General features: G+C 51.2%; 1 protein-coding gene across 1 annotated transcript in view; it reads left to right on the plus strand.

Moving 5' to 3' along the window:
- The first annotated feature begins 809 nt into the window (after positions 1-809).
- ATCAY (ATCAY kinesin light chain interacting caytaxin) overlaps positions 810-26,956 on the plus strand; it is a 47,953-nt gene continuing 21,806 nt past the window's right edge. Inside the window, exons 1-7 of the mRNA XM_006135594.3 lie at positions 810-1,172; positions 3,259-3,381; positions 11,597-11,661; positions 16,389-16,610; positions 22,935-23,120; positions 24,772-24,874; positions 26,353-26,484. Of these exons, the coding sequence (XP_006135656.2) occupies positions 3,305-3,381; positions 11,597-11,661; positions 16,389-16,610; positions 22,935-23,120; positions 24,772-24,874; positions 26,353-26,484 (785 nt within the window). The 5' untranslated portion in view covers positions 810-1,172; positions 3,259-3,304. The remainder of the gene's footprint in view (positions 1,173-3,258; positions 3,382-11,596; positions 11,662-16,388; positions 16,611-22,934; positions 23,121-24,771; positions 24,875-26,352; positions 26,485-26,956) is intronic.

The raw sequence follows: 26,956 nt of genomic DNA on the forward strand, positions 1-26,956 counted from the left end.
GAGGAGAGAAGAGCAGGATGCGTGAGCTCAGATGACAAACGTGCTGGATGCAGGTAGCCGGGAGCCTGTCCGTAGCTGCGGGGCAGGATGATCTTCTGGTCTTGGTGCCTGTCCAGCCCAGGGACCCTGGTCTGTGACGGGGGCTCCAGGGCCCGACAGGGCTACAAACAATCAGCCGTAATAATGGTTCATCGGCAGGTGTGTGCCCGGCAGAAGGGACCCCTGACATTCAGCACAGCCTCTCCCAGGAGCCTGAGGCAAGGCTGGAAGAGAAGCAGGGATTTGTGTCAGCAGGGAATCAGGCCCCGGCTGCCCCTTGACAGCGGGGTTTGGACACACTAGACCCCTTTGAAAACCCCCCAGACTAGGCCTTCCACTGGTGCCTTTCCACCTGCCATCTGCCCTGGGCTGCGTCTGCACCGACCTGCCTCCCCCTTCTCCCCCTTCCTCAAAGCCGATTCTTTTCAGCTCCTCCAAACCCCTCTGGGGCCCTGCACCCCCTTCCCCAAAAGCCCCCCCCCAGCCAGCCCCACGCCAGCTCCCAGCAGCAAGGAGCACCCTCTCTTCTAGGTGCAGAGGACGGCCGTGCTGTTAGACTGGTCCTGAGACCCTGCCTTGGACCACTCCACTTTGCCTTTCCTTAGCCAATGATGCTCCACATTAAACAGCCTCACCCCGCCCCTCTCTTCCTGGGCCTGATCCTACTGAGGATGCTCAGGATGCCAGGGAAGCAGCTGTGGAGATATTTGCTCTTCTGTAGCCAATCAGAGGAGCCGTGGCTCTGAAAGGAGGGGGGGCACTTTACGTCATGAGCTCTCCACCCGCCCACCCCCCTCCTTTCCCGGCACACAAAAGCGGTGCAATTAGCTGTCTGAAGGGAGCTGGGGTTGAGCCAGCTGTGAGCTGCACATAATCCAGTATCTCTGAGGCAGAGCGAGCAGCGGCGGGGGGGAAGCATTCAGAGAAGACGAGCCGCTGCCATCCATTTCCAAAGCGCACGGCCGGCCCTGATGCGTCTCCCCGTCCCCCAGCTGCGACAGCCTGGCCCGGCAGTATTTTTATGCCAGTCCTGGATGTCTTAAGGAGCCCGCTGCCACTGGAGGAGGCATGCCAAGCTGGAATACAGCCGACAGCTCCTTTATTCCCCAGTAGCAAGAGGAGACGCAGAGACGGTAAGTCCCCGGCGGCGTCCGCGCTCCCATTCTGCGGGGTTGGCGATGGAGACACCGACGCTAGTTTTTCTCCAGGGTGCTGTGAAGGGATTGTGGAAGGGGAGTTACGTGCCCGGGATCTGTGTGAGCCCTGGGGCATTGCTCATTCCTGCACGCTCGGGAATCGTCCCTTAGCACAGAGATGCTCCTGCCCTGGCAGCGCAGCCGGCAATGCACCAAGAGAAAGAAAAATACGTAATGCAGGAAGCGCCGTGCGGGCAGAGGGAGAGGGGAGGAGAACGCGGTAACCCTTCGCCACACAGCTCCTTGCCGGCCTCCCGCAGGGCTGACTCCCACCTCTGGCCATGTCTGCAGTAAATAGAAACACAGGACAGCCCTAGCCATCTGCTGAGCCTCAGCCCCTGAAAGCAGCCTGCAGGCAGAGCCTTGTCTCCCTCCCATTCATCATGGAGGCCCTGCTGAGGTAGGACAAGCCTGCTTAGGCCAGGTCAGAGCAGCGGCTTCCCAAACAGCATCGAGTGGGCCGGAGGAACAATGTTGGCTGTAGCCGGGTCACTCGGGCCTTCCGCGGGTGTAACAGAGACCGGGATCTGACCCGCTGGGTTCAAAACAGGCCCCGGTTTAGCCCGTCCCTGCCCATGCAGACATGGGGTTTGTATCTGGATGCGGTCGGAACATTCAAGCACCTTCCGCGCCCACTGTTCTCCTGAGCGGGCAACGTCCGAAACCTCGCGCTGCCAGGGTCTAATCCTGGTGCCTTTACACTCCGCAGCCATTGAGTTCAACGGGAATAAAATCCAGCCAACGGAGGGGTCTTGCCCACGCTCGACTCCTACTGACTTTAGGCATGCGAGGAATAAAGAATAGTCCTCTCACTGACAGCTGTATCACAGCGTGCGAGGCGGCCACAGTCTCTCTGAAATAGGGCTGCCAGGTGTCCGGTATTGGCCTGGACAGCCCGATATTTTCGGCCTTTGTCCAATTAAAAAAAACAGAAAATACCGGGCACGTATTTTTTTGTTCAATAACTTGGATCCCCATCTCCCCCTTTTTTTTGTTTTGCTCAACCAATTTTTTCCCCACCATGTTCAGTATTTTTTGTGAAAGGATCCGGCAACCCTACTCTGAAAGTCCCGTAGCACGGCCCAGAGGCCTAGATGGGAAGGAGAAGTCGATCCCGTGGGGCTGATTTTGGCCGTCACTTGCACTGGCGTGGCTCACGAGTGGCTGCACTGGACTCCGTGGAGTTGCCTCAGTACAAACCACATGGAAGCAAGTGCCGAGCCAGCCCCATGCGCAGCCGGGCCCCCCATGGGTGTGACATCTGTTTTCATAAAAACGGGACTCAGAGTATGTGACAAGAGCCACAGGACGAACCCGGGTGTGTTGCCTGCATGACGAAGAACCAGTGTCTTCCTCCCAGAAGGCCTCCTACGCCTTCCTTTGGAAACAAGCCCTTCACCGGGTCTCAGCACAAAGCATCGCCCTGGCGTTTCTCTGTGCAACAGGCAACATCAGCACCCACCAGAGAGAGCAAAATGAACACAAGTGACGCTGCCCCATGGCCTGAAACTGATCGTGCGTTGTGGCCCTTTCAGCCTGCATTGCATTCCCACTGCCCAGCGTGTCGGTTACCATTGTTAGTACGGCAGGATAAACCCTGACCGGCGAGCCTATGCACTGAACATGGTGGGTCCCTGGGGACCAGTGCGTGAGAGTCACAACGGGTGATTGAGAAGCCGTGTGCGGTGGTCACGTTTTACACGGAACCTACGCGCCAGGCTCAGCAGAATGGCTTTTATTCATATCTCCGCAACACCACGCCCACTGGTTCCTGCATTTGTAAAGTCACTGTGCTTTAGGGAGAGAGGCTCTATAGTCACGTCACCACTGAACACTTCACACACACACAGACACACAAGCACATGCACACACTGACCCACATCGGGAGCTACGTTTTCCAAATGGCGACTGCCGTTGGAACAGACCACACCAAAGCCCCGGGCCCCTGCAAGGGGCTGAGAATGGGTTGCAGCTCCTGACGGCTTTACGCCGGGGGCCAACGCGCTTGTGTCTCCTGTTCCAGCCCAAACCCCGCGGCAGGTGAAACCCAGCGTCGCCAGCGTCTCGCCATGGGCACCACGGAGGCCACGCTGCGGATGGAGAACGTGGACGTGAAGGAGGAGTGGCAAGACGAGGACTTTCCCAGGTCGGTTCTGGCAAAGCCGCGGCGAACGGCAGGGGAAGCGTTACCTGGCGGCGATTGGGTCACGGGGCGGGTTCTGGCAACGCTCAGGCAAAGCAGTGGTCAGAAAGCAGGGATGCCGCTGCCCTTCCGAAAACGTTTCGGTGGCAATAATCTCCTGTCACCCTCACACCCCTTTGGGCACTCCGATACCGGGGGGGAGTATGGTCACAGCCGAGCTACATGTGCCCCAGCGCCCGTCTAAGATGCAGGGAGCATCTCAAAGAAAGCCTCCCGCAAGCTCTTCTTTGAGCAGCTTACTCAAGGGAACAGCCCAGAGGCCTGATTGAATTCAATGGCAGGACTCGGGCGAGTCAGTGCTACACGATGCCTTTATGAGTTGCAGAATCGGGCCCTAACGACAACCCTCCCCCCCTTCCCCTCCCCCACACCTGTCAGACAGCCACACAGAGAAGGACAGAGGTGCCTCTGCTCCCACCCGATCTGCAATGTTGCATAGACCCCACCTCCCCCGGCTCCAGTCTTCAGCCTGTCACCAGCACCTGGCTCCCCCGGGACCCAGCTCCACGCCAGGAGGGGATGCAGCTGGCGCTGTTGAATGGGGAGGCGCGCTGGTACCCAAAGGCTGTGAGGCTGCCTTTCACGCTGCCATCCTTTGGACCCAGCTGCGGCGGAACTCCCACCGCCGGCGCGACAGCCCCCCTGTGTTCGCAGCACAGTGGGCCCACTGTGCGAGTCGGGCTGTTCCGGGCGGTCCCTTGGCAAGGCCGAGCTGTCGTCTGAGCGCTCCTGTGCGCCTGGCCGTCGGCGGATCAGCTTGGCTCTGTTCTGGCAAGGCCCAGCTGTGGGGCGAATCTAAGCCCCGTTGTCTGCAGCCCCTGGCACCCCGCTCCTTGGGGCCCGCGTGTCGGCCTCCCCGCACACAAGAGTGAGACTCAGCCCGTCTAGAAGATGGGAACCGCCCTCGCTTATTTCAGGGCCCCAAAAGAGCCGAGAAAGCAAGCTAGCCCCGAGCCGGAGACCTGCTGCACAACCGGGCAGCAGCCACGACAAATGATAAGATTGGGACCCGCGCCGCGTGGCGCCCCGCCCCCCTTGTGCACGGTGCTGTACAACTGTGGCCCACAGGCCCACGTCTCCTGAGTCCCAGGCCAGTGCACTAGCCACTAGGTCACGCCGCTACGTCGGTGCGGGGAGCCGCAAGGCTCTCTTGTTTCAGTTGCAGCAAACTCGCTGGCTAATAATAATCACACGGCTATTCGGTTTCACCCTTAGATCTTAAGGCGGTTCCGTATCGCGCACCAGGAAACGCAGGGCACGGAGGTGACATATCTCAGGCCGTGCAGCAAATCAGCAGAAGTGGGTCCTGAATGCCAACTCCCCTTCCCCCGCCCCAGGCCCGCCCATTAACCCACACTCCCCCCATTGCATAGGACGGTGTGGGGAACATAAGGCCTGGAGGCCCGGTGTGGCCCCTGGCTTGCCTGGATCCAGGCCCAGGGCTCCCACACCAGCACTGGGGAGGCTGCACTGGTGCTCAGCCCCTGCCACCCTCCTGTGGGGCTGGAGCACACAAAATCGCCCACCCCGGCCCCTCTTGGCTCTGGTGCGTGAGGGGAAAGTGGGGAGGGTCTTTCTGCTCCTCCGTGAGGGTTTGGTTGGGTTTTTTATTCTAGTTTGTGTGCGGCCCCCGGCTGACTTTCCTGTGGGTCAGCGGCTTCAGCAGGGAAAGTCTTTCATGTTAAATAAGACCCAACCCAGCCAATCACTTGCCACGTGCGCTCCCGGCCGGGCTGGCAGAATTCCGCCGGCGTGGGCGTCTGCATGTGAAGCTCGTTTCACCTGAGAACTCAAGTCACACAGGCCCGAGGCTGAGCCCAGTTCCCGCTGCCGGCCGACGTGCTGCGCAATTGTATTTGCTCAGCTGCCATTCACCCATCTGGCTCCCACGGCATCTCCACGAAGATCCCAGCGAATTCAGCCCCTTGCAGGGCCCGAACGTTCCCCGTGGGCAGCCGGTTCAGGGGATGAGTTTCCTGGTCCCTGCTCGCAAAGGGGAGGTCCCCGCGGCTGCACCGCAGGGCAGGGCTCCGTCATGCAGGCAGGGAAGGATCCAAGTAGAGGAGAGCCCGCCTCCCTTCCCGGAAGGTTTAATCTCCTGGCTACAGTTTGGCTCTGCTGCTTGTGTGACTCCGGTCCTGCAGTGATGCTGTGGCGAGGCCGGGGGGGTGGAGGCAGGAGCATGCTCACTGTGTCCCCGGCATCCATCTAATCACCGCGCAGAGAGACTCAGGCTGTTCGCTGCCTGACAGCACGGGCCTTATACGGTGCCACTGGCCACCAGCTGATCAGTGCCGAGCAAAATGGTGGCCCACGACCCTTAGAAAAGCAGCTGTATTGAGGAAATGCTAGAAAAGGGACAGGTGGTCGAGCTAGCTGTGTGGGAAGGAAAATCCAAGGAAAGACTTTGCCTTAGGAACCAGGAGTTAGCAGGCTAAGCATCCTTCGGGAAGGTAAGGAAGACACCCCCTCCCCCCACTAGACAGACTGAATTGCTAAATGGAAAGGCTCTGAGATCCCTCACCTGCACGGTAAATCCCCGAGCCCCCCGGCAAAGGGCATTTTGATACACCCAAGCCTAGTGGCTTTTCTGTGTCAGAGAGAGGGAGAAAAGAAAGAAGGAAAGAAGGTTGGTTAGTTAGTTAGTTAGTTAGTTAGTTAGTTAGTTAGTTAGTTAGTTAGTGTGTCTGTCTGTCTGTCTGTCTGTGTGTCTGTGTGCATGCCTGTGTGTGTCTATGTCTGTGTGTGTAGTGCAGGGGGTATCTGTTTGTGTGTGTCTGTGTGGTATGTCTGTGTGTGTGTGTGTGTGCACGCATGCACAGAGGATGGGTGTGTCTGTCCGTGTATGTGTGTGTCTGTGTGTGCGTGTGTGGAGGGTGGGTGTGTTGGGGTCACTGGGCATGATCCTAGGTAACTCGGGGGAGTGGAAGGTCACGAATACCGATGAAGCACCCCCGCTCTAAGCCCAAGCACCCTAAAAGCACCCCCCCCTTCCGCCCCTTATTCCCCCTCCCAGGCATAACTTTTCTCTGGCTCGCTAATAGCTGGGAACAGGGAGGCAACAGGTGTGTCTGTCCATGTCTGTGTGTCTGTGTGTGTGTGTGGTGGGGGTGGGGATGTCTCCATCCGTCCCCTGTGGATTTTTTGCCCTGCTCTGGGAATATTCTTATTTCTTGCCAGTTTAGGGTACCGCTGTCTGCTGGCTATTGTGTCGGACCTTGGAGGCAGGGCCAGTGTGCCTCATTAACATACAACAGCCTCATTAACATACAACAGCCTCATTAACATACAACAGCCTGGCTCCAAGGGGATTCTCCCTTCATCTCAATGTGTCTCGCCTTTCATTTGACAGGGAGTTGTGACGGCGTGGGCGGGTCGCAGGGAGGCTCTGGAGGTTTGGGGGGGCATGCGCAGTCTGTCCCCCTGGCTTGAATGGACCCAGTGGAACGACCCCAGGTGGCTCTGAGATGGACCCGTTCTGTGGGGCTCAGTCCCCGAACTTGCAAAGCTTCCTACGCCAGCCCCTCCCAAGCACCACTTAGTGCAGGGCCGGGCGATCATTTTTGATGGAGGGAGGCCACTCCAAGAATTTGATAAGTGGCCAAGGGCGGCGCTCTTCCATGATCGTGATGGAGGGTGGGTGCCGAAGGGAGCTTGGGGAAGGGACTGGCGTGCAGGAGAGGGGGTGGGTTCTGGGAGGACGTGGATGAGGGAGGGGGTTGTGACCTGGGGCAGGAGTGCAGGGGAGTGCTGCAGGGATCTGGGTTGTGACCGGGGATAGGAGATCAGGGTGTAAGTTGTGGGAGGAGGCTGTGACCTGGAGAGGAGTGTAGGAGGGGGTGCAGGGTCAAGGAGGGAATTGGAACTCGGGGCAGGAGTGCAGGAGACGTATAGGGGCTTGGGATGCAGGGTCTGGGAGGAGTAGGGATGCAGGAGGCGGTGTAGGGGATTGAGGTGCGGGGGTGTGTGTAGGAGATTGGGGTGCATGGTCTGAGAGGGGCAGGGATGCAGGAGGGAGGCAGGGGGTTGTGAGCGGGAGGGACTGGGATGCCAGAGGCAGGTTCTGGCCCGGAGGTGGTAACCTGGGTGGCTCCTGCAGCCCAGTGGGTTCATCAGCCAGTCTCCCTGTCTTCCATGCCCCTACACCAGCTGCAGGGGCCAGGTGTGGCTCTGAACTCTGTGAGCCCAGAGAGGGGAGGGGTACTTCACACACAGCTCCCATTGGCCAGAAACCAGCCAATGGGAGCTGCAAAATCGTGTAAAGTCTCTCCCTCCTCCTCTCAGGTATGCAATATTCAGAGAGCTGGAACGCCAGTTCTAGTCTGGGTTAGTGGACACCAGGGCTAAGGACCACAGCCTGCAGTTTGGCACAGCATCATGGACTTCAGAGTACCGTGCAGCATCCGCCAGGGTAGTGCAGCTGGGCAGACGACACACGGACGGGGGAGAAGTGTTGCTTCTCAGATGGGGACCAGATTCTGATCTCGCTAACAGCAGCGTTGATCCGCTGGCTTCCTCGGAATGATGCAGGACTCGGCACCGGCGTGTCTTAGCGCAGAATCCAGCCCCGTGACTTGCCCCTGAAAGCAACGCTTCCCTCTTCCTTGGGATTTCAGCCCCTCCCGCTAGCAGGACCCCACTTGCTGAAAAGTGACTTTTCCAGCCCACAGGGCTGCGAGAAGTGAATGTCAGAAACCGAAAACCTTTGCTTCTGGGGCTGTGGCCTTGTTCTGTGAGGTCAGGGGCTGGGAATGGGCTACAGGCAGGGGGTTCCCTCTCAGGAAAAATTTCAGTCCTACCCAAAAATTTCAGACCTGCCCACCTCCTCAGCAGAGCTGCACAGCCACAGCGACATGGGGCCATGTGGCAGGTGGCTGCCCCATCCCAGGAACAGCTGGGCAGCCATGACACAACAGCCAGGAGCTGAAGCCTGGGCCCTTGTACTAAAAATTGCACCATGGCCCCAGCCGCAGTCCCAGCCCTAGCAGCCGCCATGCAGCTGAGGCCCCAGCTACTCCCTGGGACACGGTACTAAAAATAGTCCTGGCTCCAGCCACCCAGCACATGGCCACATCCCTGGGAGCAGCTGGGGCCGTGGCTGCCTGGCGGCTGCTAGGGCCCATACAGGGGTACTAAAAATAGTCTGCAGTCCTGGGCCCAGCAGACTCCACGCAGCCGCAGCCGCAGCCGCAGCCGCAGCCGCTCCCATGGGTGGCTGCCCCATGTTCCAGGACTGCTGCCGGAGCAATAGTGCAGCTGATCCTGGGCCGGGGTGGTGGTGCTAAAAATAGCACCATGGTCCCATCCAGGTGTAGTCATCACACGGCCCATGCGGAATGTGGGAGTCCTGGGCTGCAGCGGGTCTGCTGGGGAGAGTCCCTGGCGGCAGTGGGGGTCAGTGTGTGGGGGGGGGTGCTCCGGCAGCCAGGGGCTCTTGGCTGGGCACCCAACTCTGAAGGCAGCACTGCCACCTGCAGCAGCGCGGAAGTAAGAAAACCCTCCCCTACCCCCTGTGATTTCTTTGTGGCTCAGGAGTCCTACGATGACAGCGCCACAAGATTTCCAACTGAAATATTCAAAATCGCAACGTTTGTGATTTTTTTAATTCTGTGACGGTGAAATTGACCAAAATGGACAAGGAAACAAGGGCGTCCGGTACCGTGCAATAGTGAGAATGACCAAAGAATCCCTCCCTGCAAGAATCCGCCAACCAGGGGAGGGAACAGGTCTGCCAGCAGCAGCAGCTCTGCTGGGCTCCCCTGTCTGTCAACAGCCCATCTGTATGTCTGGCAAAGGGGAGATTTCGGAGGATGAGAAATGAGGGTTTCCCACTGGGGAGGTTCCTCATGTGTAAAGCTTGTACTACAGAGCCGGCAGCACAGCCAGCCCCCCGGCATGCACCGGCTCCCACCTGCAGCCAACTCCCTGGGAGCTGGTGCGTGCCAGAAGCTGGTTTTTAAGCTGTTTCTCAGCACATATTGGCTCCCAGCCCCGCACCCAGCTCCCAGCTTCTACCTGGCCCCCAGGGAGCTGGCTGCCACCCCATGCTGTGGGCTCTGATAAAGCGCGAGTGGGTAGGCAGCTCCCTGGGAGTGGGGCAGGGAGCTGATATGTAACAGTTGCGGTAACTGATATGCTCATGCTCATTGGTTAGCCAATTAAACAGTTATTCTATGATACCTCTAGTAGCGCCCTTGGCTAAAACATCCACTCTCCTTGCTGGGTGGCAGCTCTGTGTCTGGCTGCTGCCTTGCGTCCACCCAGAAGTGGCTGCATTTCACGGCGATGTGCTCGGTGGCAGGGGGGTTTATAGAGGTCGTTCCTGAAGCACCTGGCGATGCAAAATGCTATAAAAATAAATGGACGTTGATTAGGTTGTTCCCAGGCAAACCACCTGTCGGTTCCATGGACTCAGTGCCGCTGGTCTGTCCGGTTGAAATGCACTTGGGCCCAAAGGTGCATTAGAGAACGGGTGTAGAACTGGTACATTTTCCCGTGGTGCTCTCAGAGCATCTGCCCTGGGAAGACCAATCACTCCATGGGGCGTGCGGCACCGTGCATAAGGCAAAGTCAACTGAACAGCAGCTTCATATTTAGGACAAGAAGCAAGGGGCTTAAACTGCAGCAAGGGAGGTTTAGGTTGGACATTAGGAAAAACTTCCCAACTGTCAGGGTGGTTAAACATTGGAATAAGTTGCCTGGGGAGGTTGCGGAATCTCCATCACTGGAGAGATTTAAGAGCAGGTTAGACAGACACCGGTCAGGGATGATCTAGAGGGTGCCATGAGGGCAGGGGGCTGGACTTGATGACCTCTCAAGGTCCCTTCCAGTTCTAGTGTTCTTTGATTCTATGATTTCAGCAGCAAATTTTAGCTTCAGAAGTTTCTGATACACCCAGGCCCTAAACCCCTGAAGGCCTTTGCCTACCCTACGGCCCTGCCGGCAGCCAGGGTCGGCCAAAGTAGGTTTGTTGTTCTCAAGCCTTAGATTTATTTTGATCCAGTCTTGGATGAGGTCTCTCTCACTCCAGAGCCCTTCCTGGTGTCCTTCAGCAGCTACTTCCTTTGGACATGCAACAGGTCCCATTGTCTTCTCTTGCCCCTTTTGGGGTGCACTTCAGAGCTTTTGGCACCTATGACCGTTTTCCAATTTGCTCCTTTGCAACCCCAGGGAACTGTGCTCTTGCTAGGAAGCAGGGTGGCAGGCGGCCAGGGCTGGCCCACAACATTTTGGCATCTGAGGTGGGGAGCTCAAATGATGCCCCCATGCCTCCTCACGTGGGCCAAAACTTTGAAAGGTCTCAATTCTGCCTTCTTCTTGTTTTACTGCTCTCATGGGACTGCTCTTCTCCCTACATATGCACCAGCAGCAGACATAATTTTCTACACTTTGGCTATGTCTAGACTGCATCCCTCTGTCGACAGAGGGATGCAAATCAAGCACATCGAAACTGCTAATGAAGCCGGGATTTAAATATCCGGCGCTTCATTAGCATAAACATGGCTGCCGCTTTTTTTCCTAAACGGAGCTTTTTGGAAACAAAACAGCAGTCTAGACGCAGATCTGTGGAAAATAAAGCCTTTTTCGACAGATCCTGTATTCCTCAAAAATGAGGTTTACGGGATCTGTCAAAAAAGGGTTTCTTTTCGACAAATCCGCATCTAGACTGCCATTTTTGCCTCGAAAAAGCTCCGTTTTGAAAAAAAAGCGGCAGCCATGTTTATGCTAATGAAACACCGGATATTTAAATCCAGGCTTCATTAGCAATTTCGACATGCCTAATCTACATCTCTCTGTCAACAAAGAGGTGTAGTCAAGACACACCCTCTGGGTCCCAGTAACACTCCCCTCCCCACCAACAGTCTGGCACCTGAGGCAGTCACCTCAGTTGGCCTCATGGTAGGGTCAGCCCTGCAGGTGTAATTGACATGTGAATCTGATTCTGTCCTGTTTGGTGTTGGAGTGGGTGGGTGGCTTTTTCCAATGGTGATGTACCTTGAGTTGGAACGGTGGGATTGGTAAATACGATGGTAAAGATAATTGTTGCAAACCCCAGGGCACTGGGATGAATGGATTTAATAGTGGCAAGTCCTGCTAATTGTGCCCTCTTTGCGTCCGCACCTGGGCCTCTGGACCCTTTGCTTCGGCTGACTGGCAGACCCCTCCCGGAAGAGACAGGCATGGACTCCCTGGGCATCCCCACAGAAGACGAGCACACGTCCTGTAAGTATCAGATTGGCCTCGCTGGGCTTGGGAGAGGGCATTTTACTGGGCAGCAGGTTGGGCCAAATTCCCTTTGTCAAAGTCAGACAGGACTCACTCAGATTTGTCAGGCCACTCTATTAGCAAAGCTGCTCTGCTAAATGCACCCAGAAAATGTGAGTACCATGCAAGGCTCAAACTCCTTAGATTTATGCAGTCAAAAGAAAGCCAACTTAACAAGATTAAAAAGTGGCAAAACTTCACATGATTAGTATGAGACTAGTCAAGTATCTTCATTTCCACATCAAGCACACAGCAATCTCCTGTCCATATCTCCCTGGTTATCTCAATTACTTTCTGCCTAATACCTAATGTTCCTTTTCCTATTATCTCAGGCCTTCCTGGCTAGCACTCTGATCTGCATACCTACAACCAACATTAACATACGTTTTCTTCTTCCTGTTCAGAGACTAACAGTATTCCTTCAACTTACTCAATTATTACAGCATAATTCATCTTTCTCTTACAGTATAATTCTTTCTACTTTCACACCTTCAAGTCTTGCGCAAAAAATCTTGCCAAACCGAGAACAACATGCGAGTGTTGCAGATTCACGACAAGCGGGGGGGAAGAAGAATTTCCACAGGCGCCATGGACACCCATTGACTCCTACCCCGACTTCCTGGGGAGGGTTGAGTGGGACATCCCAGAGCCTCCGTCCAGCTGACACCCAGCCTGGGACACAGCTGAGCCCGCAGCCAACATGAATTGCTGCAAAACAGGAGGAAGATTTTGAAAAGCCAGATGCTCATTAATAAGCTGAGCAATTGCTGCCATAATTGACTTAGTGCACAGCAGAGTTCAGGCTGGAAAGCTCATTGCAATTATTTGACGGAGCTTTGCCACACCTCATTCTACGGAATAGAGCAAATACAATGGTTGTGCTCCCTCCCTGAACACAGCCAGAATATTATTCAGCATTTGTTTAACAGGGAGAGGATAGGAATCCACAAGAGCAATCCTTGTTAATATGTGATATTTGCATTGCTGTGACAGCTAGGAGTCCAGTCATGGGCCAGGACTCATGAGAAGCTAGATAATTACATGGAGGTTAGGTCCATAAAAGGCCATTAGCCAAGGGATAGAAATATCCCTGTTTGTCAGAGGCTGGAGAGGGATGGCAGGAGACAAATCGCTTGATCATTGTCTTCGGTCCACCCACTCTGGGGCACCTGGTGCTGGCCACTGTCGGCAGGCAGGCTATTGGGCTAGATGGACCTTTGGTCTGACCCAGTACAGCCATTCTTATGTTCTTATGTTTTTAGGACTGGGCACTGTACGTTGTGCTAGGTGCTGCATACGCATAAAACAAAAAGATGGTGACATTAGTGGCCCCAAACACCTTTGTTCCTTCACTTGCTCAGGTTAGTTTATCCATTCAGTAAAAGTTGTTCTGTTCAGCCCTGTGCTTTGATCTCTGCAGCTTTCGTTGGGGTTGGCTGCTGAAGTTAGATTTCTCCTACGCGAAGAAAGGCATGTTTAGCTTAATAGAAAGGATTTGCAAGAACAAGTGACAGGGCAAAGGTCCTGCATGGAAATCAGTGGCAGAGCCAGACTGAGACCACAGGTATTCCCTCATCACAGGCTGATGTTTAATTCACTTCACCAGGAAAGATGATGTATCAAATAAATAAGGAATTCATCTTCAAACATCTGGAAGACAATAAAGTGATAGGTAACAGCCAGCATGGATTTGTAAAGAGCAAATCATGTCAAACCAATCTGATAGCTTTCTTTGATAGGATAACAAGTCTTGTGGATAAGGGAGAAGCAGTGCACATGGTATACCTAGACTCTAGTAAGGCATTTGATATGGTCTCGCATGATGTTCTTAGCAATAAATTAGGGAAATACAACTTAGATGAGGCTACTCTAATGTAGGTGCATAACTGGCAGGATAACCGTTCTTAGAGAGTAGTTATTAACGGTTCACAATCCTGCTGAAAAGGTATAACAAGTGGGATTCCTCAGGGGTCTGTTTTGGGACCAGTTCTGTTCAATAGCTTCATCAATGAGATGATGGCATAGATGATACAATTAAGTTTGCAGATGATACCAAGCTGGGAAGGGTTGTAAGTGCTCTGGAGGATAGGGTCAAAATTCAAAATGATCTGGACAAACAAGAGAAACGGTCTGAGGTAAACAGGATGAAGTTTAATAAGGATAAATGCAAAGTGCTTCCACTTAGGAAGGAACAATCAGTTTCACACATACAGAATGGGAAATGACTGTCTAGGAAGGAGTACGGCAGAAAGGGATTTATGGGTTATAGTGGACAACAAGTTAAATTTGAGTCAACAGTGTGCCGCTGTTGCAAAGAAAGCAAACGTGATTCTGGAAGGCATTAACAGGAGTGTTGTGAGCAAGACACAAGGGGTGCATCTAGTCTGGCATGATTTTGCGCAAAAGCAGTTGCTTTTGCGCAAAAACTTGCCAGCTGTCTACACTGGCCGCTTGAATTTGCGCAAGAGCACTGACTTTGTAATGTACAAAATCAGTGCTTCTTGCGCAAATATTTTCACACTCCCACTCGGGAAAAAGCCCTCTTGTGCAAGAATACTTGCGCAAGAGGGCCAGTGTAGACAGGGAAGAACTGTTTTGCGCAAAAAAGCCCCGATGGCTAAAATGGCTATCGGGGCTTTCTTGCACAAAATTGCGTCTAGACTGGCCACGGATGCTTTTGCGCAAAAACATCCGTGCCAGTCTAGATGCACTTTTGTGGAAATACTTCATGCCAGTCTAGACACAGCCAAGAAGTCATTCTTCCGCTCTACTCTGCGCTGGTTAGGCCTCAGTTGGAGTATTGTGTCCAGTTCTGGGCACCACATTTCAAATATATGTGGAGAAATTGGAGACGGTCCAGAGAAGAGCCACAAAAATGATGAACGATCTAGAAAACATGACCTATGAGGGAAGACTGAAAGAACTGGGTTTGTTTAGTGTAGAAAAGAGAAGACTGAGAGAGGACATGATAGCTGCTTTCAAGTACCTAAAAAGGTGCTACAAGGAGTAGAGAGAAAAATTATTATTCTTAATCTCTGATGATAGGACAAGAAGCAATGGGCTTAAATTGCAGCAAGGGAGGTTTAGATTGGACATTAGGAAAAACTTCTTAACTGTCAGGGTGGTGAAACACTGGAATAAATTGCCTAGGGACGTTGTGGAATCTCCATCATTGAAGATAGTTAAGAGCAGCTTAGAGAGGCATCTATCAGGTATGATCTAGAACAGTGTTTCTCAACCTTTTTGTTTTATAAAGTACCCCTTTAAAAAAATTGTAAGTACCCCCAGTACCTACAGTTTTCAGACACACAACATTTTTTCTACCATTGCAACACATTTGTGTAAACAATTTAATCGTAGCCTGGTGGGCGATGAAAATTTTGGGTGTAAAAAGTACAAAAATAATAAAGCGCTGTAAAACTTAAAACAAAAATTCCATTTTCTCCCAATTTCAGTTGTGTTGACGTACCCCCAGACTTCTTTTGTGTACCCCCAAGGGGGACTCGTGCCATTGGTTGAGAAACACTGATCTAGAATAGAAGGTGCTTAGTCCTGCCGTGAGGGCAGGCGGCTGGACCTGATGACCTCTCAAGGTCACGTCTAGTTCTAGTATTCTAAGAATCATACAATGATAAAAATAAATACCCCATCTCTGGGAGGTGTGGGGGTCAGCCAACCACCATCACCAATCGGTCAGTGCCAGGGTTCCAGAGAACAAAGCATGGAAACAATCATCCAGCTTCTTAACTAGGCTCAAACACGGGTTCTAGCATCATCAGCCCCAAACGGTCTAGTGTTATTCATGTTTTAACAGCATTTTCAGCCTCACTTTCCTTCTTAGTGGACACAGGACTTTCTGTGCCTCAGTTTCCCCTTCCATAAGATGGTGGTTGTGCTTCTAACCTGTTTTGGGGGGCTTGTGAAGCTCAGTTAGTTAATGCCTTTTTTAAAAAATGAAAGGCACTATGGCTATGTCTAGACTGCAGGCTTCTTTCGAAAGAGGCTCTTTCGAAAGCATCTTTCGAAAGAGCCTCTTTCGAAAGATCGCGTCTAGACTGCAGGCGGATCTTTCGAAAGAGCAATCCGCTTTTTCGAAAGAGAGCACCCAGCGAGTCTGGATGCTCTCTTTTGAAGAAGCCCTATTTACATTGAAGAACGCCTTCCTTCGAAAGAGGAACTTTCGAAAGAAGGCGTTCTTCCTCGTGAAATGAGGTTTACCGCCATCGAAAGAAAAGCCGCGTTCTTTCGAAATAATTTCGAAAGAACGCGGCTTGAGTCTGGACGCAGGGGAAGTTTTTTCGGGAAAAGGCTACTTTTCCCGAAAAAACCCCTGAGTCTGGACACGGCCTATATTAGTGCAAATGTTCTGAATGGAACGGAGACTTTTGAGCAGAGAAAGTTCAGGCTTAATAACTTGCCCAGCTTGGCAAGGAAGGTGGAATGTAATAATTCCCGACTTTGGGAGCCCCTCCAACATGGAGCTGCGTTTGGCCTCATTAGAACAGAGAGCTGGGACTCAGGACACCTGCATTCCACTCCTGGCTTGGGCACGGGCTTAACATTTCTGTGCCTCAGTTTAACCCCCCTTTCAAATGGGGCTAAAATGCCGCAGTGCACAAGGGTGGGAGGCTGCTGCTCATATGCCAGGATCTGGCTGAGTTGCTTACGTTCCTCTTTCCTTGCAGCTCCCCCTAACACTTTGAACTTTAACGGGGCTCATCGGAAGCGCAAGACGCTGATAGCCCCAGAAATCAACATTTCCCTGGACCAGAGTGAGGGCTCCGTCCTGTCGGATGACTTCCTGGACACGCCCGACGACCTGGACATTAATGTGGATGACATCGAAACCCCGGATGAGACGGACTCCCTGGAGTTCTTGGGCAATGGGAATGAACTGGAATGGGAAGGTAGGTAAAAGGTGAACTTGGAGGGGATTTTGCTGGGTCTGGGTGCTTGTCTTGAATTGCTTTCAACCCTCTTTCTTTTGACTCCGCTTTGCTGAGCCCCGGCTCTGATGAGAGCTCCCTCATACACAGTTTGTCCTTGGCACGCTAATGGCAGACGGCACGGCACATGTTGGCAGCTGTTGGCAGCCACACAGACTGGTCAAAATACTAAAATAGCACCCTCTGAAAAAATAAAATGACAGAGAATAGCTATGCATTGCAGGAAGTACCAAGTAGGAATAACAACAATAAATACAAGTATGTGTCTGGAGGTGAGTAGACTGGATAGTGTGTGTGTGTGTGTGTGTGTGTGTGTGTGACAGAGTTCTTTTGTATCTTCGTAGGGTGAGACAGACAGTCTTCTTAGGGTGGGCCAGGCAGTTTCAAAAGCCAGCTGAAGACAAAGGGCTTCCCATTGCTTAAATAGACTTTCCCCCAGAGTGTGAATCCTTTGTTTGGCACACACACACACACACCCCTGTCCCCATGGAAAAATACCAGGTTCAAGATGGATTCAAGTACCAGGTGGCACAGTCACATGGCTTTCTAGGACCAATCACAGTCTTAGCTTACAGGACAAACAAGGCCATTCCCAAGTCATTGATTTGATTACTGAATCATTAAATTCCTGAAGTATGACTAATGGTCCTCATTAACACATTTAGAACTATGAACAGATTCACACTTCATATTTCTAACTTCACATGCAAGAATGATCCATGCACAAAAATAGGATGCACAAATTCAGCAGGCTGCATCTGAAAAGTTGATAGGTTACATGGCCTGTTTTACATAAAGCATCTTCAAGTTATGCATATTCATATTCGCAAGCCAATTCTCATAAGGCATGGGTGGGGAAAACTGTCACAGAGCCTATCATCCATGATATTTTCTTCCACTATTTGATCTGAGGAAGTGGGTCTGACCCACAAAAGCTCATCATCTAATAAACCATCTTGTTAGTCTTTAAAGTGTTACATAGTCCTGTATTTTGTTCCAGTCTTTTTAATCTCTCTTTCTAGGGAAGCTGCTCCAAACCCCTCATCATGTTTGTTGCCCTTCGCTGGACTTTTTCCAATTCTAATATATCTATAAAGGGGTCACTTGCCGTGAGCGCCTCTTAGAGGCCAAGGCTACATCTGCAATTTTCAGCCCAGCAGTTCTAGAGGGGGGTTTCATACCTCCTTGCTGCAGGTGGGGAGGTCCTAGACTCACCCACTCCTCCGGGTCCTGGCCCAGGGTCCGTGTAAGTAGCAGTTGCCTGCTATGAGTCTCTAGTGTCTGCTGCTACCTTGCTCCCTGGCTCTTGATACACCCTGTCTCAGGTTGCATAACGTTTTGTGGCTAGTCTTCTGCCTCTGGACCCGGGTCTTAACCAGGTCTAAAGTTCAGCTTACACTCGGCACTGTCCGAGGTGCTGCAGTCCTCCCAGTCAGAGCTCAGATCTGGCTGGGTCAAGCTCCAGTGAGGAACTGGCAGGCCCTGGCCCAGCAGCTTCTTTTATATCAGCCTGCTGGGCCCTGATTGGTTGCCTCTGCTGTGGCCACTCTATCCTGCGTGGAGGACCTCTCTTCTGCTCTTCACCCTACGGCGGGGTGCAGTAAGGCCTCTAGCTTCCAGCAGTGGGCCTTGGGGACTAGTCCACCCCACCACAATATCCTTTTTGAAACAAGGCTACCAGAACAGCACTCCGTATTTAAGGCGTACCATGGATTTGTATAGTAGAATGATGATTCTTTCTATCTTATTATCTATCTCTTTTTTTTTAATGGTTCCTAACATTCTGCTGGCTTGTTTGACTGTCCACGCCCATTCAGGGGATGTTTTCAGAGAACTAGCTATAGTGACTCTAAGCTCTCTTTCGTGAATGGAAACAGCTAACTTAGACCCCATCCTTTTGTACATAGAGTTGGAATTATGTTTCTCAGTGTATGTTACTTTGCATTTACCAACATTGACTTTCATCTGTCAGTGTGTTGCCCAGCCACCCGGTTTTGTGAATTCCCTTTGTGACACATGACAGTCGGCTTAGTCTGCAGACTTTGCCAACTCACTGTGTACTCCTTTTTCGAGATCACTTATTAATGTGACAAACAACACTGGTCCCAGTACAGACCCTCTGGGGACACCCAGGGCCATGGACAGTAATTCCAGGCCCGTGGCAGAATAGACAATGGGTCCCCTATGATATTTGCACTGCCAGCATGTTCCATCTTATTTTTTTCCATCCACATGCAGACCACATTTTGTTCTGTGCACTGAGGCATGTGCAGATGTGCACCACCAGGAGAAACAAAAAAACTAAATAAAATGCATATTTTTAAATGACCCTAGGGATAATCACTCCAGCTAGGACAGCTGAGGCCTGGTAGAACTCACTACTCAAAAGATTACATTTAAGCCTAGGAGAAATAAAAGTTACAACATGCACAGACCAACCAAAACACTAAAATGGCACACTTAAAAACAATACGATGGCAGAGAGCAGCTGTGTGTTGCAGAAAGTCCCGAGGAGTAACAACAACAATCAATACAAATATGTGTTGGGAGGTGAGGGTGACACAAGACAGGACAATGTGTGTGTGTAAGAGGTAGAGACAGACTGGACAGTGGGAGATGGGTGGTGATGAGAGAAAGAGAGAAGGAACAATAGGGTGTGTGAGAGACAGGCCTGTGTGTGTGTGAGAGAGAAAGAGAGAGAGAGAGACATTGTGTGAGCTGGCTGCTGGGGAAATCTAAGAAACAAGGCACTTTAAGAGAAGCCTTCACACACTCACCAGAGTAGAAGGAAACAGCTCCGACCAGAGTCCTGCACAGCCAGAACCACCCGTGTCCGTCTGCCACCTCTCAAGGAGGAGGCATGCTAGTCTCTCCTGAGTGGCAGGGCCCCTCCTGGTCCTTTGAAATCATCCAGGTCCCTGGGCAGTTACTCCCTTAGCTGCCCTCTGTCAGCAGGCCTGGGGACATGACTATTTACCCCTCTCCCTTCTGAAAACTAATCATTTATGCCTACCCTTCGTTCCCTATCTTTCAACTGGTTGCTGATTCATGAGGAGTCTTTCCTCTTACCCCATGACTTTGCTTAAGAGCCCGGACCATGTCCAAGTTTTCTGAAAGTCCAAGTACACAATATCCATTGGATCTCCCTTGTTCACAGGTTTGCTGGTGCTCCACCGCCCACCCCGCCAAAGCATTCTAGTAGATTGGTGAGGCATGATTTCCCTTTATGAAAGCTGAGTTGACTCCTCCCAACGTGCTCATGTATGAGTTTGATCATTTTGTTCTTTACTAAAATTTGAGCCAATTTGTTGGTACTGAAGTGAGGTTTACCAGCCTGGACTTGTTAGGATCGCCTCTGGAGCGCTTTTAAAAAATTAGGCAATACATTAGCTATCTGCCAGTCATCCGGTACAGAGGCTGATTTCAGTGATAGGTTATAGACCGCCGTGAATAGCTCTGTAATTTCAGATCTGATTTCCTTCAGAACCCTTGGGTGAATCCCATCCAGTTGTAGGGACTGTTTAATTTATCAGTTTGTTCCAAAACCTCCTCTAATGACAAAACTTCCCCAGACCCATTACCTAAAAAGAAAGGGTCAGATTTGGGACTCTCTCTTTAGCTAGTGAAGACCGATGTGAGGAGTTCATTTAGCTTCTCTGCGATGGCCTTGTCTTTCTTGAGGACTTCCTGATTCTGATGTGCTTAAAAGAAAAGTTTGCTGTTCATTTTTGTCATTTGCTAATTATTTTTCATATTCTTTTTTGGCCTTTTTAAGAATATTTTTACACTTCACTTGCCAGATTTTACACTCCTTTCTTTTTTCTTCTGTAGGATTTGACTTCCTTTTTTTTTTAAGCTCTCCTTTTGTCTCTCACTGCCTTTTTTACTGTGTTGTTTAGCCATGGTGGCACTTTTTGATCCTCTTACTGATTTTTTTTTTCTTAATTTGGGGTAGCCATATAGATTAAGCCTTTGTTGTAGTGTTTTTTAAATCATGCAATTTGCAGGCATTTCACTCTTGTGACTGCCATTAAATGAGCCACTCTCATTTGTGTGCAGTTCTCTGTTTGGAAGTTAAATGCTACTGTGGTGTGTCTCTTTGGTGTTTCACATACACATACACACACACAAACACACACACACATGCACGCGTGCGCGGATGTTCAATTTAATTACATTATTGTCACTATTACTGAGTGTTCAGCTACATTCACCTCTTGAACCAGATCCTGTGTGCCATTTAGGTCTAAAGAAAGAATTGCCTCCTCCGTTGTGAGTTCCAGGATTAGCTGCTTCAATCAGCAATCATTAATGGTGTCTAGGAATTGCATTGCTGTGGCCCATCCTGAGGAGACATGTTCCACGTCAAGAAGGCCATGGCTACACTAGGAAATTATTTCAAATTTACTACATTTGACTTATGTACTCCTGATTTAACAAATTCAAACTAGCATGTCCTCACTACAGGGAAGAATGGAACGTCATCTGAGGCAGGCTCCATTAATGTGGACACGCTCCGTCAGACCCAGAGCCTCCTGGAGACTAATTAGTTCAAATTAATGGCACCAGAGCCTCCACACTAATGTTATTTCAGACGTACAAGTTTGGACTTAGCATTATTCCTGATGAAAAGCAGGAGTGCAGAGTTTGAATTCCATGGCCCGTTATTCTGAAATAACGTGCTTGGTAGTGTGGATGCTTACTAATTTGAACTTGGGGGGGGGGGGGGCAGAAGGGATATTTTGGACTACGGTCCTGGTGTAGACCAGGCCTAAGGGGATAGTTGAAATCCCCCATTATTATTGGGTTTTCTGCTTTGGTAGCCTTTCTGATCTCCCTGAGCGTTTCATACTCAGCATGCAGGCCAGGTGATCAGTGGTATATTCCTACTGCTATTTTCCTATTATTCAGCCATGGAATTTCCACCCATAGGCCGTGTCCAGACTCAGGGGTTTTTTCGGGAAAAGTAGCCTTTTCCCGAAAAAACTTCCCCTGCGTCCAGACTCAAGCCGCGTTCTTTCGAAATTATTTCGAAAGAACGCGGCTTTTCTTTCGATGGCGGTAAACCTCGTTTCACGAGGAAGAACGCCTTCCTTCGAAAGTTCCTCTTTCGAAGGAAGGCGTTCTTCAATGTAAAGAGGCCGTCTTCGAAAGAGAGCATCCAGACTCGCTGGGTGCTCTCTTTCGAAAAAGCGGATTTTTCTTTCGAAAGATCCGCCTGCAGTCTAGACACGATCTTTCGAAAGATGCTCTTTCGAAAGATGCTTTTGAAAGAGCATCTTTCGAAAGAAGCCTGCAGTCTAGACATAGCCATAGAGATTCCATGGTACTGTTTGAGTCATTTAAGAGTTGTATTGTATTTGACTCCATGCCTTCTTGCAACATAATACCCCTCCCCAACCAGTGCGGAGCGGTATTATTATCAATGGCCTCATCTACTACCCGGCACTCCAGTTCACCCATTTTAGTAAGGTCAGGGTTATATCATACAATCATAGAACACTAGAACAGGAAGGGACCTCAAGAGGTCATCAAGTCCATTGTCCTGCCCTCATGGCTAGAGTACTGTCTAGAGTCCCTGATAGATGTCTAGCTAACCTGCTCCTAAATATCTCCAGAAATGGAGATTCCACAACCTCCCTAGGCAATTTATTCCAGTGTTTCACCACCCTGACAGGAACTTTTTCCTAATGTCCAACCTAAACCTCCCTTGCTGCAGTTTAAGCCCCTTGCTTCTTGCCCTATCCTCAGAGGCCAAGGAGAACAAGTTTTCTCCTTCCTTCTCGTGACACTCTTTTCTGAAAACCGCTATCATGTCCTCTCCTTAGATATTTAAGAGTAGGTTAAATAAATGTCTATCAGGGATGGTCTAGACAGTACTGGGTCCTGCCATGAGGGCAGGGGATTGGACTCGATGACCTCTCGAGGTCCCTTCCAGTCCTAGTATTCTATGATTCTATGAATACAGCAGCATGGCTGCACCTGCAACACTGTCATGCATCAGTGTAGTTTGTCACCACAGAGGTGTGAAGGATTCATCCAATATCGGAGTTAATCCACCTAGAGAGGCAGTACCTTAGTGAACAGAAGAATTGTACCATTTACCTAGTGTTGTCTACGCCAGGGGCTAGGTCATCTGAACGGTGTTGCTTGGAGGGATTGTTCACACCCTATGTCACCATTGTACGTTTTCAGTGTAGACCAGCCCTTCGTTTCAGCGATGCTTAGAAATGCACCTTAGATCTCTGTCCAGGCTCACCAGAGCTTCCACTTTCCCTCTTCCAGATGATACCCCCGTGGCCACCGCCAAGAACATGCCGGGCAACAGCGCAGACCTATTTGGGGATGGGGCGGTGGAAGACGGCAGTGCCGCCAATGGGAGACTCTGGAGGACGGTGATCATCGGGGAGCAGGAACACCGCATTGACCTGCAGATGATCAAACCTTACATGAAAGTGGTGACCCACGGAGGTGAGGTTTAGGAAGACCATGGGGCCTCAGAAATGCACTGGCCGGCTGGTCTTTCTTTCAAACTGTTGCTGTTTGGCTTAATGGGGTTGGAAGAGAAGTAGCTAGTGGTTGTCTGAGCCATCAGCATGGAAAGACGATAATCCATACGGTGCTTGCTAACTCAGTATGGCACCATTCATATCACTAGACCCAGCTGGGATTTTTTTTTTTTACTAATTTTTTCTGTCGAAAAATGACCATTGGTCAAAACCAAAACGTCACCAGAAAGATCCAGTTTCAATGCATCGCTCGTTTGGAAAACCCTTGGGAAAGCAAGTTTTGAAATTGTCACACCGCCCTGGTTTGGCATTTTCAGACCAAAATGTTTCCCGTAGTTGGCTCAAAATGACTTTTTGTTTCAAAATATGGTAGGGTATGTCTACACTACCACCCTAGTTCAAACTTGCAAATGAAGCCCGGGATTTGAATTTCCCGGGCTTCATTTGCATGTTGCTGGGCGCCGCCATTTTTAAATGTCCGCTAGTTCAGACTCCGTGCCCGCGGCACGAACTAGGCTTCCTATTCCAAACTACCGGTACACCTCGTTCCACGAGGAGTAACGGTAGTTCGGAATAGGAAGCCTAATCTGAACTACCTAGTTCGTGCCGTGTGTAGCCGCGGGCACGGAGTCCGAACTAGCGGACATTTAAAAATGGCGGCACCCGGCAACATGCAAATGAAGCCCGGGAAATTCAAATCCCGGGCTTCATTTGCAAGTTCGTATGACTACATTAACCACCCTAGTTCGAATTAGGGTGGTAGTGTAGACATACCCTCACTTTGTAGTACAATGTAAAACAAATGTTGAAAGGGTTGAACCCATATGTTCTGATTGGCCTGAACTGGTTCTCTTGTAGATTTTTCCTTTGCAAAAATTTCAAGATTTTGATTATGATAGGATAGAATAAATTAGCAAAACTCTTCTTGGAATGGGAAAACCATTCTCCACCCAGATCGGCCTGTCATCCTATAAAGCCTGGCTACATAATATAAAACATACAGGAACGAACAGTAGCAATAGATGGAGGGTCTGGTCCATCTCAGAGATGCAGGACACCTTCAACTTACGCTGAAGTCAACTGGAACTGCGGGAGCTAAGTAGCTCTGAAAACCAGGTCCTGGTGTTTCCAGTCAGATACCCAAATACTAAAGCACCAGAGGTAGTGGCAACGTTTAAAATTCAAGGCAAGCAATGAGTCAGTGGGACCACCTGAAATAGAGCTTCTGGTCCTTTGATTTTGGACCATGAGTGCAGGGGGGGTGGACTGAAGGGTCTTTCAAGATTTCTTCTGGTTCTAGGATGCTGATTCCCCTGAAACAGCTGATAATTTTCAATACAGGGCCTGCTGGAGCGTGTTACGGTCATCTGGGAGGCCACTGTAGTTCATCCTTTGGGTAAAATTCTCCACGGCAGGACCATGCATTGGGCTCTCTCAGCAGATGGCCTCTACCTCGGAAATCCCGTTTCCTTGGGAGTTGGCCAAAACCCCTCATCCTTTGGAGTTCTGCCTGTCTATGGATGGGGTGGTGTCCATGAGGGTGTTCCATTATGACCTCCTGCCTCTGTCTGTCTCACGCGAGTGGCCGTGCTGTCCATCTCTTTCTCTCTCAGGGTACTACGGAGAAGGTCTCAATGCCATCATTGTCTTTGCTGCCTGCTATCTCCCGGACAGCAACCTCGCTGACTATCATTATATCATGGAGAACCTCTTCTTGTAAGTGCCTATGCCAAGTAGAGGCAGATTGTAGTTTCGTGGGGCTCTGAACCAGAGCAATGGGGCCCCCTTTCTTAGTCCTTAGGCCTGCAGTCCCCCCCCCACCTCTCCCTGATGCTTCTGCCAGGGAAATGGGGTTGGGGTAAGGGGGTTTGCTCCTCTCTGCCCCCCGGGGGCTCCTGCCACCCCAGCAGGAGTACCGGGATAAGCAGGGCAAGTCTCCGCACCCTGATCTCACTCCCTGTTAGATGTGCTGGTTGGGCAGGCAGAGCAGATCACGGTACAGGGGCATCCATTTTTACAGGCCCCTCCAATTGGGTGGGGCCCATTGGCATGAGCTTCATTGGCCCAGTGGCTAGTCGACCACCGATGCCAAGTGTTATGATGGAGGGAAGGCGAGAAAGGTTACATGGGGCCCGGGAACCCCCTCTGAGCCACTTGCTAGGACTTTACATGGAACACCTCAGCTGGGAACCGAGGCAAGGTGGAATCCATGCTTGCAGGACCAAGGTGCAGCAGCCGATCTGGCTGAAGGCTACTAGCTGACTTGTTCATGGTGTCGTAATGGGCCAAGTTCTGACCCAACACAGGGGAACCTAAGAGCAGCCTCACATATTGCACGAATGGGCGCCCACCAGCTAGCCAGCAAAGTGTGCTGGTCCACCGCAGAACATCCCATCTGAGGCTACTGCTGGGCAAAGGACCTGGTGCCCATAAAATGAGTTGACTCCCATTGCGGACCCCTAGGCCAGGCCTTGGCTCACCCCTCCCAGGGTGCTGCAAAGCTGCCTCATGGCAATTTGAACTATCTTCCTCAGATCCCATAATCCACAAAGACAGAGGGGTGAGATTTTCAGTACAATGTTCTTTGGAGGCTTCTCCTGGCCAAACACTCAGGCTATGTCTAGACTGCATCCCTCTGTCGACAGAGGGATGCAAATCAAGCACTTCAAAAGTGCAAATGAAGCCTGGATTTAAATATCCCGTGCTTCATTTGCATAAACATGGCCACCACTTTTTTCCGAAATGGAGCTTTTTTTGAAAAAAACAACGGCAGTCTAGATGCGATCATTCGAAAATACAACCCTTTTTCGAACGATCCCTTCTCCCAGCTTTACAAGATCTTTCGAAAAAGGGTTGTATTTTCGAACGATCGCGTCTTGACTGCCTTTTTTTTTCTCAAAAAAGCGCCATCTTGAAAAAAAGTGGTGGCCATGTTTATGCAAATGAAGCACGGGATATTTAAATCCCGGCTCCCCCATTTGCACTTTTCGATGTGCCTAATCTACATCTCTCTGTCAACAGAGAGGTGTCCTCTAGGCACACCCAGAGTCCCAACCAGATGGGGAGGGATGAGCCTGGGGGAGCTCGGAAAGGGGGTATCTGGGGGCAAATATATCCAGAAACCCCGCTATATGTCCGGGCGCTTCAGTCCCCACGGTCCCACTCCATGGCTGCTTTGGATTTCCACCCCACAGGTACGTGATCAGTAGCTTGGAGCTGCTGGTGGCGGAGGACTACATGATCGTGTACCTAAACGGAGCCACGCCCCGGAGGAGGATGCCGGGCCTGGGCTGGCTGAAGAAATGCTACCAGATGATCGACAGGAGGTGAGGACGGCCAGTGGGGGCGGGTTATTTCCAGGGTCAGCCCCTGCACTATACACCGAGTTTACGGCACGGCCAAAAGAATGCAGAAGACCCTTAGCATCAAGCAGACTCCGCTCCACTGCTGCCAAGCTGATTGGAGCTCTGATGCATCCATGTGAGGTGTGTTAGGACTGGATGCAAACAGAGGACCTGCCTAGAGAGTAGGGCGGGGCAAGATATGGCCCCGGGGCCGGATCTGGCCCACTGAACACTTTGATCCGACCCACAGAGGGCATCTGGTCACTTTCTAGTTCTATCCTGCTGCCCCTGCCACCGAATTTCTAGGCAGTGGCTCAGGCAGCAGGATCCTATTTAAAAGGGCTCCTATTTAAATTGTTGCTATTTAAAGGGCTCACAGCTCCCGGCCCGGGATTGCTGCAGCTATTTAAAGGGCTCCCGGTCACAATGCTACCCGGGCAGGAGCCGGAGCTGA

Source organism: Pelodiscus sinensis, chromosome 19 (assembly GCF_049634645.1).
Source record: "Pelodiscus sinensis isolate JC-2024 chromosome 19, ASM4963464v1, whole genome shotgun sequence".
NCBI classification, from domain to species: Eukaryota; Metazoa; Chordata; order Testudines; family Trionychidae; genus Pelodiscus; species Pelodiscus sinensis.